We start from the raw sequence: 16,213 nt of genomic DNA on the forward strand, positions 1-16,213 counted from the left end.
CTGGACACCTCGATCATGCACAGTACAGTGATGGGATCTGACCACTACCCCATTGTTACTAACTGCTAGCCGTGGGTGGGGAAGGGCAAACGCGTATTCAAGTATGACGCGTCCTGGGCGAAAGATGAGGAAGGGAAAGAAATAATTCAAAGATGAGGAAGGGAAAGAAATAATTCACAAATGTTGGGGAAAAGTTTACTCTGGAAAAGTGTACTCTGGGAAAAGTGTACTAGAGGGAACGACTCAATAGGTGGCAGAAGAAACTCAACTCCTGCAAATGTCGACTATTGGAGTGGAGTCGTAGGAAGGTTGGTATGAATGGGGCAGCTGTGAGTTCCCTATTATTACAACTATAGGAAATGCAAAAAAATTGGGGATGAAATGGGGCTCAAATTGAGTCACTCTCTATCCAGATTGACAAGTTGCGTTAAAAGGATGAAAAATATTGGCTCTAACAATCTAGGATCAAGTGGCAAAAGGAGGGGGACATGCATATGGCTTTCTTTCACCAATCGACGTTGCAAAGGAGGAGGCAAAACAAAATTATGAAGCTCCGAGTTGAAAATGATTAGTAGGTGGATAACCCAAGAATTATTTTGCAACATGTGGAGAAACATTTCATCGAGTTATTTACTTTGAAGGCCAATGTGATTGGGGATCAATCCTCAATTGTGTCGATCAAAAAATCTCTTCGAAGATTAACGGAAATGCTTTCTGATTTGGAAATCAAAGAGGAGGTTTTTTTCACATGGGGGCTTCAAGACTCCAGGCCCAGATGGCTTACAAGGAGTATTCTACCAAGTAAACTGGGATACAATGTCAAGATGTCAGAGGTATGGCTAAAGAGCTCATGAATGGTGATGTCTGCCTTGAACGCCTCAATTCCACTCACATTGCCTTGGTCCCCTACGTGCAGAATCCGGAGACGATCGCTCAGTTCTGTCTAATAAGCTTATGCAACTATTCGTATAAGGTTCTTTTGAAGGTACTGGCTAATAGGCTAAAACCCTTACTCCCAGACCTGATCTATCCTATGCACAACGTTTTTGTTACGGGGCGTCAAATCCAAGATAACATTGTTATTGCCCATGAGATGTTCCACTTTCTGAAGTTAAGGAAAGCAAAAACAAGATTTGAGTTGGGGATAAAGCTAGATATGAACAAAGCATATGATAGGATTGAATGAGACTTTTTACGGGAAGTTATGCTAAAGATGGGGGTTAACCCGAGATGGGTAACCCTTATAATGGGATGTGTTTCATCTGTAAGCTTTGTTATGCTGGTGAACGGTTAACCAGGTAAAAAAATTTCCCCCACCCATGGCCTGCGACAAGGCAATCCCCTCTCTCCTTACTTGTTCCTATTGGTCAATGATGTTTTTTTGCTTCTAATCCAAAAAGCGGCAGAGTTGGAATTTATTGAGGGTATCAGGCTTAGCCCAAGGCGTTTGTATTTCTTATATATTTTTTGTAGATGACACGTTATTTCTCAAGGCTAATCACCAGAATTGTAGAAACATTACCCAGATAATAAAGTCTTACTGTACTGCGTCCAGACAACAAATCAACATGCAAAAGTCGAGCATTTTTTCGATGCCAACGTTCCAAGTGGCTTGGATGGGAAACTCTCAGCAATTCTTGGTATGCCCTCTGTTTGTTGGGGTTATACCTCAGCATTCCCTCTAGGGTACATCAAAATGAGGGTCATGAGGAAACTTCAAGGTTGGAAGCAAAACCTTTTATCCCAAGCTGGGAAGGATGTGCTTATCAAAGCGATGGTGTAGGCGATTCCCACCTACTTGATGAACATTTTTAAATTCCCACTTACCACATGTAATGACCATGATGTTATGATTGCTCACTTTTAGTGGAGGCAAAAGAATAAGGAACGCAAGATCCACTGAGTAAGTTGGGAATCTATGGGCCTTCCTAAGAGTGAGGGCGGTTTGGGTTTTAGATCATTCCAAGAATTCAATCTAGCTCTGCTTGCAAAACAAAGTTGGAGGATTATCAATGAATCGAATTCACTCTGGGTACGGTTCTTGAGGCCCGGTACTTCCCCAACTCCTCACTCTTTGAAGCTAAGAAAGGGTCCAGAGCTTCGTGGGGTTGGGCAAGCCTTTTGGAAGGCAGGAAAATCATCTTGGAGTGTACTCATTGATAGGTTTTGAGTAGGCATGGTATCAAGTTATGGCCATCCAACCCCTTTGGAGGATACCCAAGTAAATTTGGGTCAGACGGTGGACTCGATCATTTGCCCAATCTCCTCATCTTGGGATATAGAGGACATTAGAACCATCATTCCCTTCATTGATCACTTGACAATCATGCAGATTGCCCTTGTGACCATTGTAGAAATGACTGTCTTATCTGGTCGTGGGAAAAAAAATGAGGTTTACGATTAAGTCGGGCTATCATTGGTTGCGAAGTCGAGGTCGGGCTACTGCTTTGGGTCATCTTTTGGCATCATAACCGGTTGATGGTAGGGTTTGGAAGAAACTATGGATGCTCCATACACCCCTAAAAATTAGAAATTTCTTGTGGAGTGCTTTTTGGAATGGCCTTGCAACCAAGAAATGTCTCCTCAAACGTCTTTCTACTTCATCGACCCTATGCCCAATCTGCAACCAAATGGAAGAATCTATGGAGCACATATCATTCTTATGCCTGTGGGTTGCTCTGGTCTGGTTTAGTGGCCCTCTTAACCTGCAGATACAAAGGGACCAGATTTTTACCTTGGGTTCTTAGCTGAAACATGTGGTTTCTGGAATTGGGAGGAATAAGAAGGAGAAGTCCAGATTATTGACTTTAATTGGTTTTACTTGCTGGAAAATATGGAAGGCTCGTTGCTCAGCTGTCTTTAACCTCAAACCATCCTCCCCAATTCAGGTTATCTATGCAACTGTATGTGCTGCGAATTCTTTCTTTGCAGCGAATGAGGAACATGTTCCTCCTCGGTTCATGTCACGAATGGCTCCCCACCAATGTGGCTCCTTCCGACCTCCCATTATGCAAAGTGAATGTTGATGCTAGTTGGTGTCTTAACACGAAGAGTGCTAAGATCGGGGTGGTTACTAGGGACCATTTGGGGGATTTCTCACAGCAAAGAGGGACAATATCTCTGCTCCTACTGTTGCGATGGCAGAGGCCTTAGCGGTACTTGGTGGTTGCAGTTTTTTCTGGGAGCTGGGTTTACCCCAAATCATGGTCAAATCGTACTCTCTGGAGGTTATTTCGTGCCTTCAAGGGCCTATTCACCTTGGTAGTTGGGAAGCTTTCCCGACCTTAACAAAGATCGCACAAATGGGGGAGTCTGTTCAAGTTTGTCCCTGGTCTTGGATTCCAAGATCAGCTAATAGGGTGGCAGATAAGTTGGCATCAAGAAACCTTTAAGAGATGGATACTGGCACTTGGGTAGTTAGACCTCTATCTTCCCTGGTGCATATCCTCAACAAGGACGACCTCCCTTGTCCTCCGCCTAGCTAAGTCCACGTGGGAGTGGTGGAGTGACGTCTGGTACTTAGTGCAGCGTCTAGAAGTCTCTATCTTCAACATTTTCCTTTACTATGTTGTATTTATGCTTTCTGTTAGCCTTACTTCGGCTTTCCTTGTACTTATTGGCTTTTCCCGGGTAATGAATTTCCAACTTCGACCAAAAATAAAAATAAAAAACCCTTTTAGCAATCCTAGAATTGTCGGAGAATATTTACAGATCCATGTTAACATTTGGGGCATTAGACAAACCAAAACAAATCACGCACGACAATAATTCTCAAATACATGCATTCTAGTTATTCATAAATTCAAAATGCACTAATACATTCCGCTCATAATGTGATACAAAGCATTAAAAACCAGAAACAAAGTTGATTCTTCAGAAAAAAAAGGAAACAAAAACCCAAGGGGCATCAGTTCTACATGTATCGATGCAAAATCTACAAGGTAGACTTCAATGTGTTTCCAATATCGATGACAAATCGATATTTGACATCTGCTTTAAGAAGGCGCTCCATGGCAATGTTCACATAATCCATTGGGATAACCTCAATATCAGCTGTTATGTTGTGCTTGGCTGCGAAATCAATCATCTCTTGCATCTCCTTCATGCCCCCAGTGTTACTGCCAGCTACAATTTTCCTTCCTGCAATTGCAAAATATACTCTTGTAAAGAAGTTGCAGTCAACGACATTACACCGTTTAAAAAGTAAACGTCTCATACCACAAATCCTTCATCCCTCAGTGGAAATATAATTTGTATTGAGGAAGTAAACATGTCAATGCATTATTTTACATGCATGCTTACCCATGAGCAAAGGAAAAACAGGAAGCTCAGGAGGCTTCTCTGGTGCTCCAACCATCACTAGCTTTCCGTGAGACTTCAACAAACTAATCAAAGGCAATAGAGGGTGGAGTGCAGAAACCGTGTCAATGATACCATCCAATGTCCCCATGGCAGCCTAAAAAATCCAAACAAAAAAATAAAAACAAGAAAAAGTTCAATCATCCCTACACACTTCAAATCAACTTGAATCAATAAACAAACTTGTTTAAATTAATAATCATCGTACCTGCATCTGATCTTCATTGCGGCTGACCAAAAACGAATCAGTGCAGAGATGTTCAATTGCTTCATCCTTCTTACTAGGGGAGGTACTGATGACAGTAACCTTAACCCCCATGGCCTTAGCAAACTTGACAGCCACATGCCCTAGACCACCTAAACCTACCACACCCACATGCATACCTGGTTTGTCAAGTCCGAAATATCTCAAAGGGCTGTAAGTTGTAATCCCAGCGCATAGGAGGGGAGCCGCTCCATCAAGGGGAAGGTTGTCTGGGATACGGACTATAAAGTGCTCATTGGCCACCATGATGTCAGAGTAACCTCCGTATGTGGTGGTTCCCTCGTAGTACTTGGAACCATAAGTAAGTATCGATTTGGGACAGTAATTTTCAAGATTGTTGGAATAACTTTCACAAGATTTACATGATCCCACCATGCATCCAACACCTACCTTGTCTCCAACATTGAATTTTTGTACTATGCTCCCTACCTCTATCACTACACCAACAATCTCATGTCTGCATTGCCCAGTTCACATTCCATAAGTTAAATGGATACCAAAATCCAAATTCAGATACTATAAATATATGTGTTCGTTCTACAATGTACCATTTGACATTAGTACTTGTAGCATTTAAAATGCAAGTTTAGTACGTACCCGGGAACCAATGGATAGTTAGACATTCCCCATTCGTTCTTGGCCATATGAAGGTCCGAATGGCATATCCCACAGTATAACACTTTGAACATCACATCTTTGTCGCCGGTTTCTCTGCAGCAAAAAAATGCAATTTTCAGAGAACATATCAAAAGATTGATTAAACAAGAAGTTGATGGGGAAGTTTGGATTAATTTACCTTCTTGAGAATTTGAAGGGAGAGAAAACGCCAGATGAATCTCTGGCAGCCCAACCAAAGGCTTTCTTGGGGTGTTCTTGTTCTGTAGACATCACAAAATTGCCCTTGATTAATTCGTACGGGAGCTTTGGCTAGTAGAATGATGAGAGAGAGAGAGAGAGGGATTGCTAAATTTGGGGATTGGTTGGGTGCTATTTATACGGCTATGAGTGCTGGCTGGATGACGTGTTTGGTGAGCGAAATCAGAAGTCAAACGAGGTTCTTCTAAATATTGTATGTCTTGTCTGAACTTTCCTAATGGTTTGCTGACGTCATCCCATTACCATTGCGTAATTGCTTACCCTGATACCAAAAAGAGAATCATTTTGTTCTATCGAGTATCGAGCATTAAAAAAAAAAATGAAAATTTGACATTACCCTTTAAAACTATATTTTTCTTTATTAAAATCCATTTCTTTATGTTTTCTTAAATAAAACTCATTGATTAGCCTTCAACTAAACAAATTCTTTAATTAAATTTGACTTTTCAAAGAGTGCTGATATCCCCACATCTGTGTCTTATTTTTCCATTTACATCCAAATAAAAAATTTATTTACAAGTTTACCTCTTGACGAAATAACATATAAGGACCTAGTAGTTGTTCGAAGTTCAACCTTTGATTTTTACTATTCTAACGAACTACTTTGCTCTCTCAGCTCCTTTTCATCCTCTTCTCCCTCGCAATATTATTCTCCTTTTCTTTTTTCCCCATCTAATTTATTTTTTGTTTCTAAATTTTTTTCATGCTTGTTGGCCACCCGATATGTTAATTTTGGGATTTATGTTTTTAATGGATGTGGTACAGTGCTAATAGTATGGATGGTGGTTATGGTTGGCTAGGTGGTGTTTAATGGTATATTTGATCTGATGCTTTACTATTGCCGCTCCTTCATCAAGATGCAAGATTCTCTGTATTTTGTCTTTACTGGGACTTCGTCGATATCAGCAGGAAACGCAAGGAGGAAGTATCAACAGTGAATGCGAGGAGGAAGAGTTGGGAATTTTTTTTGCTAGTCCGAAAAATTTGAGGCATGCCGGAGATTGAGGTCGTTGCCAACAATGGCAACGGCTCTGGCGTCGCGAGAAAAACCTGTTTGGGAATTACAAAGTTGGGAGGCTGCTGGGGTGCAGGGCCTTCGCGAAGGTATACCACACGCAAAACGTGGCATCAAGGCCCTCAACAAGCAGAAGATGCTCGAGGGTGGGTTCACAGTGGACGGTGAAAGGGGTTGTCGTCGAGTTGTGTTGTGTTGTATAGGGTTGGATGGTAGGTGGGTTGAGTGAATTTTGCAGTTATTTCTTTCGATTTCTGGAAAACAGTAGAATATATGATGGTCATTTTAGGAATATTGGTAGGTGGAGAAAGAGTTTTTTTTATTTTTTAACTTTTTTGTGGGGTGATAATATAAGGTTGGGTGAAGAAATAGGATTGTGGGGTGGGTCTAGTAGCTCTCCTTTTCAAATTGTGTATTTTTTGAATGCCTAAACTACCCCTGTTAATACTTGGATATGGTTTTTGGATCAATTATTTGTTTTGTTTTTGTTTTTTGTTTTTACTTGTTATATCCATTTAATTAATTTTATATATTTTACAAAATAATTCATGCCACTCATTGTATATTCAATGTATTAACTTTCAAATTGTTATAACGTCGTGATTGAATAATAATAATATTAATTTCATAATTTTGTGCATTAAAAATATAAGTTAATTTACCTACCAACACAACAATAAACCTAAAACAGCTTTGTCTAATACTCCAAGGTTTATTATATTAAGACCCCACAAATTGTTGAATAAACATCACATACTTAATACACCCCACATTTTCTTTTTCAATAAAAAATTATCTTAATACACCCCACATACTTCCCCATAATACCCTTACACCTCACACCTCACACCTCACATTCTCAATATACACCTTACATTTTCTAAATGCATCACATATTTTCTATACACCCCACATTTCTCAATCAACATGTTTGTAGTTTCACAGGTTAGTGTTTTGTTCAACAATGGAGGGTCGGAAGGATTTTGATCGTTGAAGAAGATAAATAATACGTTAAAATTGATTTGTGGTGTATTTAGATTTTTGTTTTTTTTGTAAACCTAATAATGTCAAAATTGCCATTGCATAGTAGAGTAAATAAATCATTTAATATTAAATTTTAATGTGGGGTGCATTCAACATTTTGTGGGGTGCTAATATAAAAAACCATACTCCAACCCCTAATACACAAAACAAAAGCTATATGTTCCGCACAATTTTTACCTACAAAATAGTCTAATTTCTACCCGACCCTCCAACTTGACCCACTCATATCTCCTTCATACGAACTCCATTTTGGGTGATCTTGGTGTCCACGGAAAGCCCTTGACGAGCCCTATATCTCTATTGTGTTAGATTTCCAAATTTCTTACCCAAATTCACAAATCGAAGCCACAAACCCACGGTGGCATCTGGCTATTTTAACCTTTTTCCAATGACTTCGGTGAGTTTCACCGTCGATTATCACCACCAAAAGACTCCTTTCAACCCCAGGAGCAAGGCTCAAGCTTTGGTGGAGGCATCAAAGTTCGTTTTGGTGGCGAATAACAACTACCCAATTTTAAGGGTTTCCGGCGGGTTTTCATGAAATTGAGGCTTGTGCCGGCCAAATTGGCCTTAGTCACAGATATGGAAGTTGCTCCACTCATTGAGATATTTATTTCTATAAAATTTGATAATTTTTAGAAATAGTTAAATTTTCCAACGAGTCGGGACGGCCGACTGCCACCTAAGGCGGCGCGTGGGCCGAGACATCCCCTAACCTTCTTAGGTTAAATTTAAATACCCTGATTCCATTGGTGAAGTTCAATTGACGAATTTTCGTCAGTTGAATGTAGTTCCATTAAGGACCGTTGGATCATCACCAAACTTTGATACATTATAATACGTAATATTTAAGGATATTAGAAACTTACGAATCGGAAATCTGATGCACAGATCTTTTTGAATAGAATATGTAAGTTACGTATTCTATTGATAAGACTTCTAAGACATGATTTGATAATTGTTCTAGACGCCGATCGTTCGTGACACCTTGATGTTTGTGCTAGGGAGTTGTAGCACAGACTCCAGGTGAGTGGCCTTTTGTTTTTCTATATATACATATATATTTTTTCTATTTTCCTAGATATTGTTTTAAATGGATTTACGTTTTTAAATGCCATGCCATACTTGCATTTCATTTTATTATATGCATTGGTATGTATATGCATACTATTGTATGATGCTGCGGAGGCCAGAGAAGTTTCAGGTGAGTACTGTATGATGTTAGTAGTTGCATTGGTCATGGTTATACGTATAGGCATGTAGAGCTCTTTATCCTGCACCCCGGTGTTAGTGCGCCTGCCCGTGGCCAGGGCACAGTCCTTCACGTGATGTTCACCTCCCGCACCGCACGCTCACCTTGGATCCAAGTTTGGTGCACAGCCCTGTTGTACAGACCACATTAGGTGGTTTCGACTCATAGGTGACCCGCGATTATTCGCATATTCATCACATGATCGTAGCACTTGAGCGTACTTATTTACACTCAGCCCTATCGTACAGACCACAATAGGTGGTTCCGACCCGTGTGCAGGAATTGGTTGATGAGGTATAGGTTTAGTCGTACAGGTCACGTTAGGTGACTCCGGCTGACATATCATTTTATATTAATTTATCTCACCTGACTTACTTATTTTATTGCTGAGATACTTGACATGGTATAAACTCGGTTTCACTAGAGCATGATTTCTGTATACGTATGTATTATTATTTTTTGGGAAATTATATGGGTTTTATGGCGAGGGGTTATAACATTTTCAAAATGTTTTTATTAAAAACTTTATTTTCAATCCCACTCACCCTTCTTTTTGCGCCCCTCTAGGTTTTTAGCGGCTGAAAGTTCGTATCGACGAGGATTTGTGGAGAATCTCAGTATAGGTGGCTACCTTTGAGGGTACGATCCTTACCCACACTATTGTACTTTACTTATGCTCTGATATCGCGTGTGAAATGGGCTCATTCATGCTCATAGCGCACTTTTGTCTTTAGACACTTTTTGGTTTAAATTTATTCACATTTTCCACATCACTATATATACATTATGGCTTCGTCACCTTCCAGGTGTCGGCCAGCACAACTCGATTCGGAGTCCTAATGGACATTCCGGGTCGGGGGTGTGTCAAACTTGATGGCCGTGAAAATTTTGAAAAATGCTACTTGCAGAGAAGCAATCATTCTGTGTCAAGTAGGAATTGACATTCTATGAGACTATTGGCTAGTTTAATTGTAAGTCGGCACATGTTTTGGTATACTTGAGATCATTTTGTTAATGGAGGTGCTATGGTGGGGGGTTGTCTAGAAGGAGTAGGTTTTAGGATGATGAAGGTGGTGCTAGTTTTGTTTGTTTGTTTTTATCTAATTTAAATTAGGGTAGAAAAGGAAATTCATACCAAATAAAAGAAAATGGGGTGTATTCATAACATTGTAGGGTGCCAATAAAAAAGGCCTATTTTTTCCGTACAAGATATGTCTTTTCTTTTTTTTTTTTTTTTTTTTTTTTAATTTGGTAAATTAATTTATATATGTTGCTAATATTTATGATACAAGAAAGGTAAAATATCCATATGGATTTAATTGCTCATCATAATTAGGATGAGTAATAACATTTATTGGCCAAATTAGCATTTTGTGGCATATGTTGTAAATGTAATAGTTGGTCATATATTTGTCTACATGGCAGTCTAATTGAAATTTGGGCTTTATTTGAATGTTTAAATTTATTTAGGTTTTTATTTAAAAAATAGAAGTTTCAAGGGCCTATCTAAAGAACAACAAAAAAAAAGAAGAAAAAAAGAAAAAGACTTTGTATCTCTTTTTTCAAAACACCAAGAACTGATATTGATAAAGAGAGCTGCTAAACCCATCCCGTTGTCTTATTTCCCCACCCACGTTATATTTACACCTACTATAAAAAGTTAAAAAAGTTAAAATGTTATTTTTCCACCCACTATTATTCCTAAAATAACCCTATATATAATTAGAGTTAAATTTCTCTTAAAAAAGGAATATAACCAAACCTTCTAAAAACCGGAAAAAAAGAAAGAAAAAAAACCATGTTTCCTTTCCAAATTCCAATTTGAGTGTCCTTTTTGAGATGCATAGCAATTCGCATTGTCATTGACGTACAGTATTGTCTAGCTACTCAGCATCAATTAATTTATCTGTCCGCTATTTTCAACTTTAACCACGTGGATGTTATATGCTTCTAATAGATGTGGACATGGATGCTGTTAATGAAAGAATAGCTACATTGAAGCCTGCTAACCTACGCGCTGCCGCTCGGATACAGTAGCAGCAGAACCATCCCACCAAGAAACGGCGAGTTGTCAGCAAAAAGGAATAGCAGCAGCAGAGAGACAAATCACAGTCGTCACTGCAATGTAGCAGCGCCAACAAGATTGTGATACCGTTGGTGGAATGATGAGTTAGGGTTTAAGAGAGATAAATTTTCTAAACATAGTGTGATAGTCATCACTCCCAAACTATTTGCATGATCGGCTATGTATTTATAGAATAAAGTGGCCATCACACGGATGCCTTTTGTGTTGTCACTGTTAATACCGTTGAATAGAAAATTATCTTCCTAATAACAGGTCCCATATAATTTTGTTCACCACTATAACTATTATGTATACTCACCACATACCTAATTATTTGTTATGTGTTATTTCGTCTAATTTTAGTTAACTATCATATTAAATGTTATTTTTTTAATTTTGAAAAAAAATTAAAATCAAAATTAAGTAAAATGACACATGTCAAATTATATTAGATTTTAAGGAAAACTAATGAAAAGGGCTTCAAATCTTTATATTTTAATAAAAAATCACCCACTAACTTTATTTTAATAATAAGGACAAAAGACTTTAAAAAAAAAAAAAGCTTAACAAAGCCACTTGTGCTGGGCGCATACCCCCACCCCCCCACCCAACAAAAACCTAATTCAAACAGTCCACTTTTTTTCTCCTACCTTTTGTCCCATCGTCAGCTACATTATTAGATTTTTTATTTTTTTTTGCATAGAATAAGAAAAATACTTCGAATTGAATTACATTCTCCTATTTTATTTTTGTGGTGTTGTTTTCTAATAGTAGTCATGATGACGAGAAACTTTTTAATGTCCCCAAAACACGTGATGATACATTCCATACAGATTGCGAGATTCTTATGTTAAAAAATTAATAACATAAAAAATAAAATTTTCCACCACACTTATATAATAACATATGATATACCATTTATGTTACGGGCACAAGGAAAAATTTCTCCAAGATGACACCCAAGCTTAAGAAATTGGATGGAGAGCTATATTTATTATTGTAGGTATATGAAAAAAGTGAGGAAATTTTAATTTGGGAATTGAAAACATCTTTTTAAATATAATTACTGAGAACAGAATCTTCTCAAGGTTTTGATCTAAAAAGTCACTTCTGGGTTCATCGTTTTCGATGCAATGGGTGCTTTTACAGGACCAAAAAGGGTCTAAGTTTTAAACCTTACAAAACTGAACCAAGAATTAAACACTATTTATAAAACTTCACCAATAAGTAGATACTATTAATGAAACTAGACCAATAAGTAGATACTATTTATGAAACATGACCAATAAGTATACACTATTTATGAAACGAAAACAAGAATTAGGTATTATTTCCAAAACTAAACCAATATGTGGAAACTATCTATGAAACTGTACTATACACTATTTATGAAACTGGAGCAAGAACTAGACAATATTTATGAAACATGACCAATAACTAGGCACTATTTATGAAAATGGACCAATAACTAGACATTATTTATGAAACCGAACCAAGAAAGAGATACTATTAATGAAACTGGGTCATATACTATACATTATTTATGAAACTGGACCCAATAAATATGCATTATTTATGAAACATGATCAAGAACTAGACACTACTTATGAAAGTGGACAAAAAACTAGGCACTATTTATGAAATTGGACCAATAAATAGTATAGTACCATTTAGTTTCATAAATAGTTTCAATTTCATAAATACTGTTCAGTTTCATAAACAGAGTACAGGTCATGCGCGCCCGTCAGATTTTTTATTTTATTTTTTTAAATTGTATCCTTTTCATCAAAAATTAAGTTTTTTTTTTGTTGTCATTTTTATTAAAATTTAAGGGTTTTTCATTAAATTTTGATTCTTTTTCATTAAATAAAGTTATAGCATGGTTTTTTGTTAAAATAAACTTAACCTAAACCCTTTTCATTAAAGTTCCCTATATTTTATAGTAGTGAGCAAAAATGCTTCCTCTAATTACATGTCTCATTTATGTCTTTTTATTTTTAGTTTTTTTATTTTTATTTTTTATGAACAAATGATATTATCTACATTAAAAGAATATTGTTCAAATTCACCTTTGATGAGAATCGGTCCTAAAATCTCTCACTTATTAGTGAGAAAGAATACCCATGTAATGTAGTATCAAGTGACACCTGCCTAACAACAAAGAGCAAAGAAAACTGAATCGCAGCAACCAAAAACTGTCGGGAAGAGGCACAAAGGAATAATAAGATGAAAATCAAGGTCTGAATATGAACAAATCACTGCCTAAATTTACTTTTAATTAGATGAAAACAAATCTCGTCGGCGTTGTCGCTTAGGAACGGTTCAAATTCACCTGCACTCCAAACCAATTAATGCTTACAGCACCATTCTCAATGTCCTCTACAAATCCTCTTTCTAGCAGTAGCTCTAGATCATAGTTATTTTGTTCCTCTTATTGGTGTTTCAGCAAAACATTTCACTGATATTGTTTCACAAAATGAAACAACAAGATCTGGGCGTATTTGTGTTCGTTGTTGCCGCTTAGGAAAGATTCTAACCACCCCAGTCACCGCCGAAGCTCATCCTTGTCAAGTCTTATATGCAAAGTCATTCTTTGCGGTCTAATAAGAGAATAGGTGCATGTGTAGACAAATGAACAAGGGAACAGAAGCCAAATACAACTCTTGTTCCCCTTGACCGACTCATGCTTGGTTTATTTCCACAAAAGGAAATTCCCCAATTCAACTTTTGATAAAGACAAATAAAAAGATCGGAAGACGTCTTTCGGAAGACTTAAATGTCCATTTTGGTCAAAAATTGGGTCAAAATATTGACCAAAAGCATTGAAATGAAACTAACAGATGCTACAAGACAAAAGGAAAGAAAGAAAATTTGCCAATCTCTAAATAAGTAGCTAAAAGGTATTTGCTTCTCTGCCACGTGAAGTTGGATTTGAAAGAGTTCAAGTTGTCCCAAGTTTACAAAGAAGGAAAAGCTTGTTGTCAAACTTCCCAAATTAATTAGGAAACTCATTCAATTGGCAACCTTTGTATTAACACCCAAAGACCTAGTAGACAAATCAAAACTACAAGAAGATTTTGGGAAAAGCATCAGTTTTCACAAGTGTCAATAAGAGAGAACAAACAAGCAGGACAAAATACCATGAGCACGGCTATTTGTAAAGTCACTCATGGGACATTCAAGATGGGACATTCAAATGGAAAAGTATAATTCTTTTCTGATTAAGCATAGAAGGCAGCACACAAATAGAAGCAAAATAGAGGGGTGTCCAATGTTTACTGACCAAACCAGTCACATAACTCTCTACAGGAGAAACAAAGATGCGAGAAAGTGATAACCAAACAATGCATGAAAACTCATTCGAGTATGGCAGACACGAAGACTGTGTTACTAAAAATTTTAGAGTAAAATTCTCACATTTGGAGCCATGAATTAACGCTTGTTATCAAACAAACTCAATGCTGCAAAATGGTTTGTCCAAAAACCAAGTCAAAAACCAAGTCAAAAGGGTACTGAAAGCTACTCATGATAAACGAATAGTTAAATGAATTTAGACTACGGAAGCTACCAACATCAAATTGGGTTTATCATCTACCAGTACACAAAAAGAGGTTTTTTTTACAACCCAATGAAGCTCATTACCTGGAGAACAACAACCAAATCAAAGAGATGTTGTTGCCCATGACGCCTGCACGAAAGAGTTAATAAATTTATCGCACTTTAGAGCTTCATTCCACTCCAAATATATAAGCACATCCAAAACATAAAGAAAGCGAAAATGGGTAACCTGCTTTGACACACCCCAACCCGGAATGTCAACTAGGACTCCGAATCGAGTTGTGTTAGCCGACACCTGGAAGGTGATGAAGCCATAAAGTGTAGTGAGGTGAAAAATGTGAATAAATTTAATCCTAAAAGTGCCTATATACAAGAGTACGCTGTGAGCGGGAATGAACCCAATTCACACGTGATGACAGAACATAAGTACAGTACTAAAAAAAAGGGTGAGAACTATACCATCGATGGTAATCGTCTACACCAAGATTTGCTCGGTATGAAAACTCTGCTACTAAAACCTGGAGGGGAGAAAAACAAGGGTGAGTGGGCCTGAAAATAAAGTTTTAATATAAACCTTTTGAAAGCGTTATAAGCCCTAGCCGTAAAACCCGTATAGTTTCCAAAAAATAATACTACGTAGGTATGAAAAATGAATGCATAGGTGTAGTAAAAACAGAAGCATGCCATGCCATAATATCTCATCAATAATAAAAGTAAGTTAGGTGTAAGATCAGTCTAAACTAACATGCCGGTCGGAGTCACCTAATGCGACCTGTACTACTGAACCTATTTCTCATCAATCTATGCTTGCACATGAGTCGGAGTCACCTAGTGTGACCTGTACGATAGGACTGGGTGTAAATAGGTACACTCTAGTGCTACGATCACGTGATGGCTAGTGCTACGGGTCACCTACGAGTCGGAATTGCCTAATGCAGTCTGTACGACAAGGCTAGCACTAAACTTGGATCCAAGGCGAGCGTGCGGTACGGGAGGTGAACATCACGTGAAGAACAGTGCCCTGACCCGGGGTGCAAGCACTAACACGGGTGCAGCAATGATAAGCTCTAAATGAATATAAACATGCTCATATAATGCAACCATTTCAATCACATAATAATTCACCTGAACTTACCTGCGCCTCCGTATGATCTTTTAGCACAACACATTTCATAACAATGCAACATTTAAAAATAATACATTTTATAAACATGGAATGAAATGTAATACTCAATTTAAAACATTTCTAGAAATCGTAAAATTTATATATATATACACACACGCTATAAAAAGGAAAAAGACCCACTCACCGGAGGTTTGCGCTACAACTCTCTAGCACGAATATCGAAGCATCATGAACGATCGTCTCCTATAACAAATATTCAGTCACATCTCAAAATTCTTATCAATAGAACACGTAACTTACATAAAACACATCCCCAAGGACGTTCTAGAATGATTTGAGACCCATTGACCAAAAGTCAACTGTCGGTCAAAGATCAACGGTAGGGTCCACACCTTTACATAACTCGATTGGGAAGATCCGCATCTTAGATTTTCGATCCGTAACTTCCAAAGATCCACATTATACTTCTAGAACAACATCCTAAAGTTTCGAAATAATCCAATGGTCAAATCTCCACCAAACACAATTCAAGTGGAGGTCCATGATTTATTTTACGAGCTTACAAATCCGATTCTGGATGATCTGTACGTCGGATTCCCAATCCGTAAGTTCCTATTGTCTTCAAATATTACGTACTATAACATATTAAAGTT

The 16,213-nt window shown here is 37.7% G+C and overlaps 2 protein-coding genes across 3 annotated transcripts; one reads left to right on the forward strand and one right to left on the reverse strand.

Annotated features, from left to right (window-relative positions):
* Positions 1 to 835: 835 nt before the first annotated feature.
* On the forward strand, positions 836 to 1,186 carry LOC126584378 (uncharacterized). Its single transcript, XM_050248781.1, has one exon. It carries the CDS (start codon positions 836 to 838, stop codon positions 1,184 to 1,186), a length of 351 nt encoding a protein of 116 aa, XP_050104738.1.
* Positions 1,187 to 3,779: 2,593 nt separating this feature from the next.
* LOC126587089 (probable mannitol dehydrogenase) lies at positions 3,780 to 5,608 on the reverse strand. 2 transcript variants are annotated; one of them, XM_050252066.1, is made up of 6 exons: positions 5,590 to 5,608; positions 5,421 to 5,516; positions 5,222 to 5,335; positions 4,568 to 5,081; positions 4,303 to 4,456; positions 3,780 to 4,140 (listed from the first exon to the last, which is right to left on the reverse strand). In XM_050252066.1, exons 2-6 carry the CDS (start codon positions 5,510 to 5,512, stop codon positions 3,935 to 3,937), a joined length of 1,080 nt encoding a protein of 359 aa, XP_050108023.1. In that variant the 5' UTR covers positions 5,513 to 5,516; positions 5,590 to 5,608; the 3' UTR covers positions 3,780 to 3,934. The 2 variants fall into 2 exon arrangements, with proteins under 2 accessions (XP_050108023.1, XP_050108022.1); XM_050252065.1 differs by lacking the exon at positions 5,590 to 5,608 and having other exon boundaries at positions 5,421 to 5,561.
* Between the last annotated feature and the right edge of the window lie 10,605 nt (positions 5,609 to 16,213).

The sequence above is a fragment of the Malus sylvestris genome, chromosome 10, assembly GCF_916048215.2.
Source record: "Malus sylvestris chromosome 10, drMalSylv7.2, whole genome shotgun sequence".
Classification (NCBI taxonomy): domain Eukaryota; kingdom Viridiplantae; phylum Streptophyta; class Magnoliopsida; order Rosales; family Rosaceae; genus Malus; species Malus sylvestris.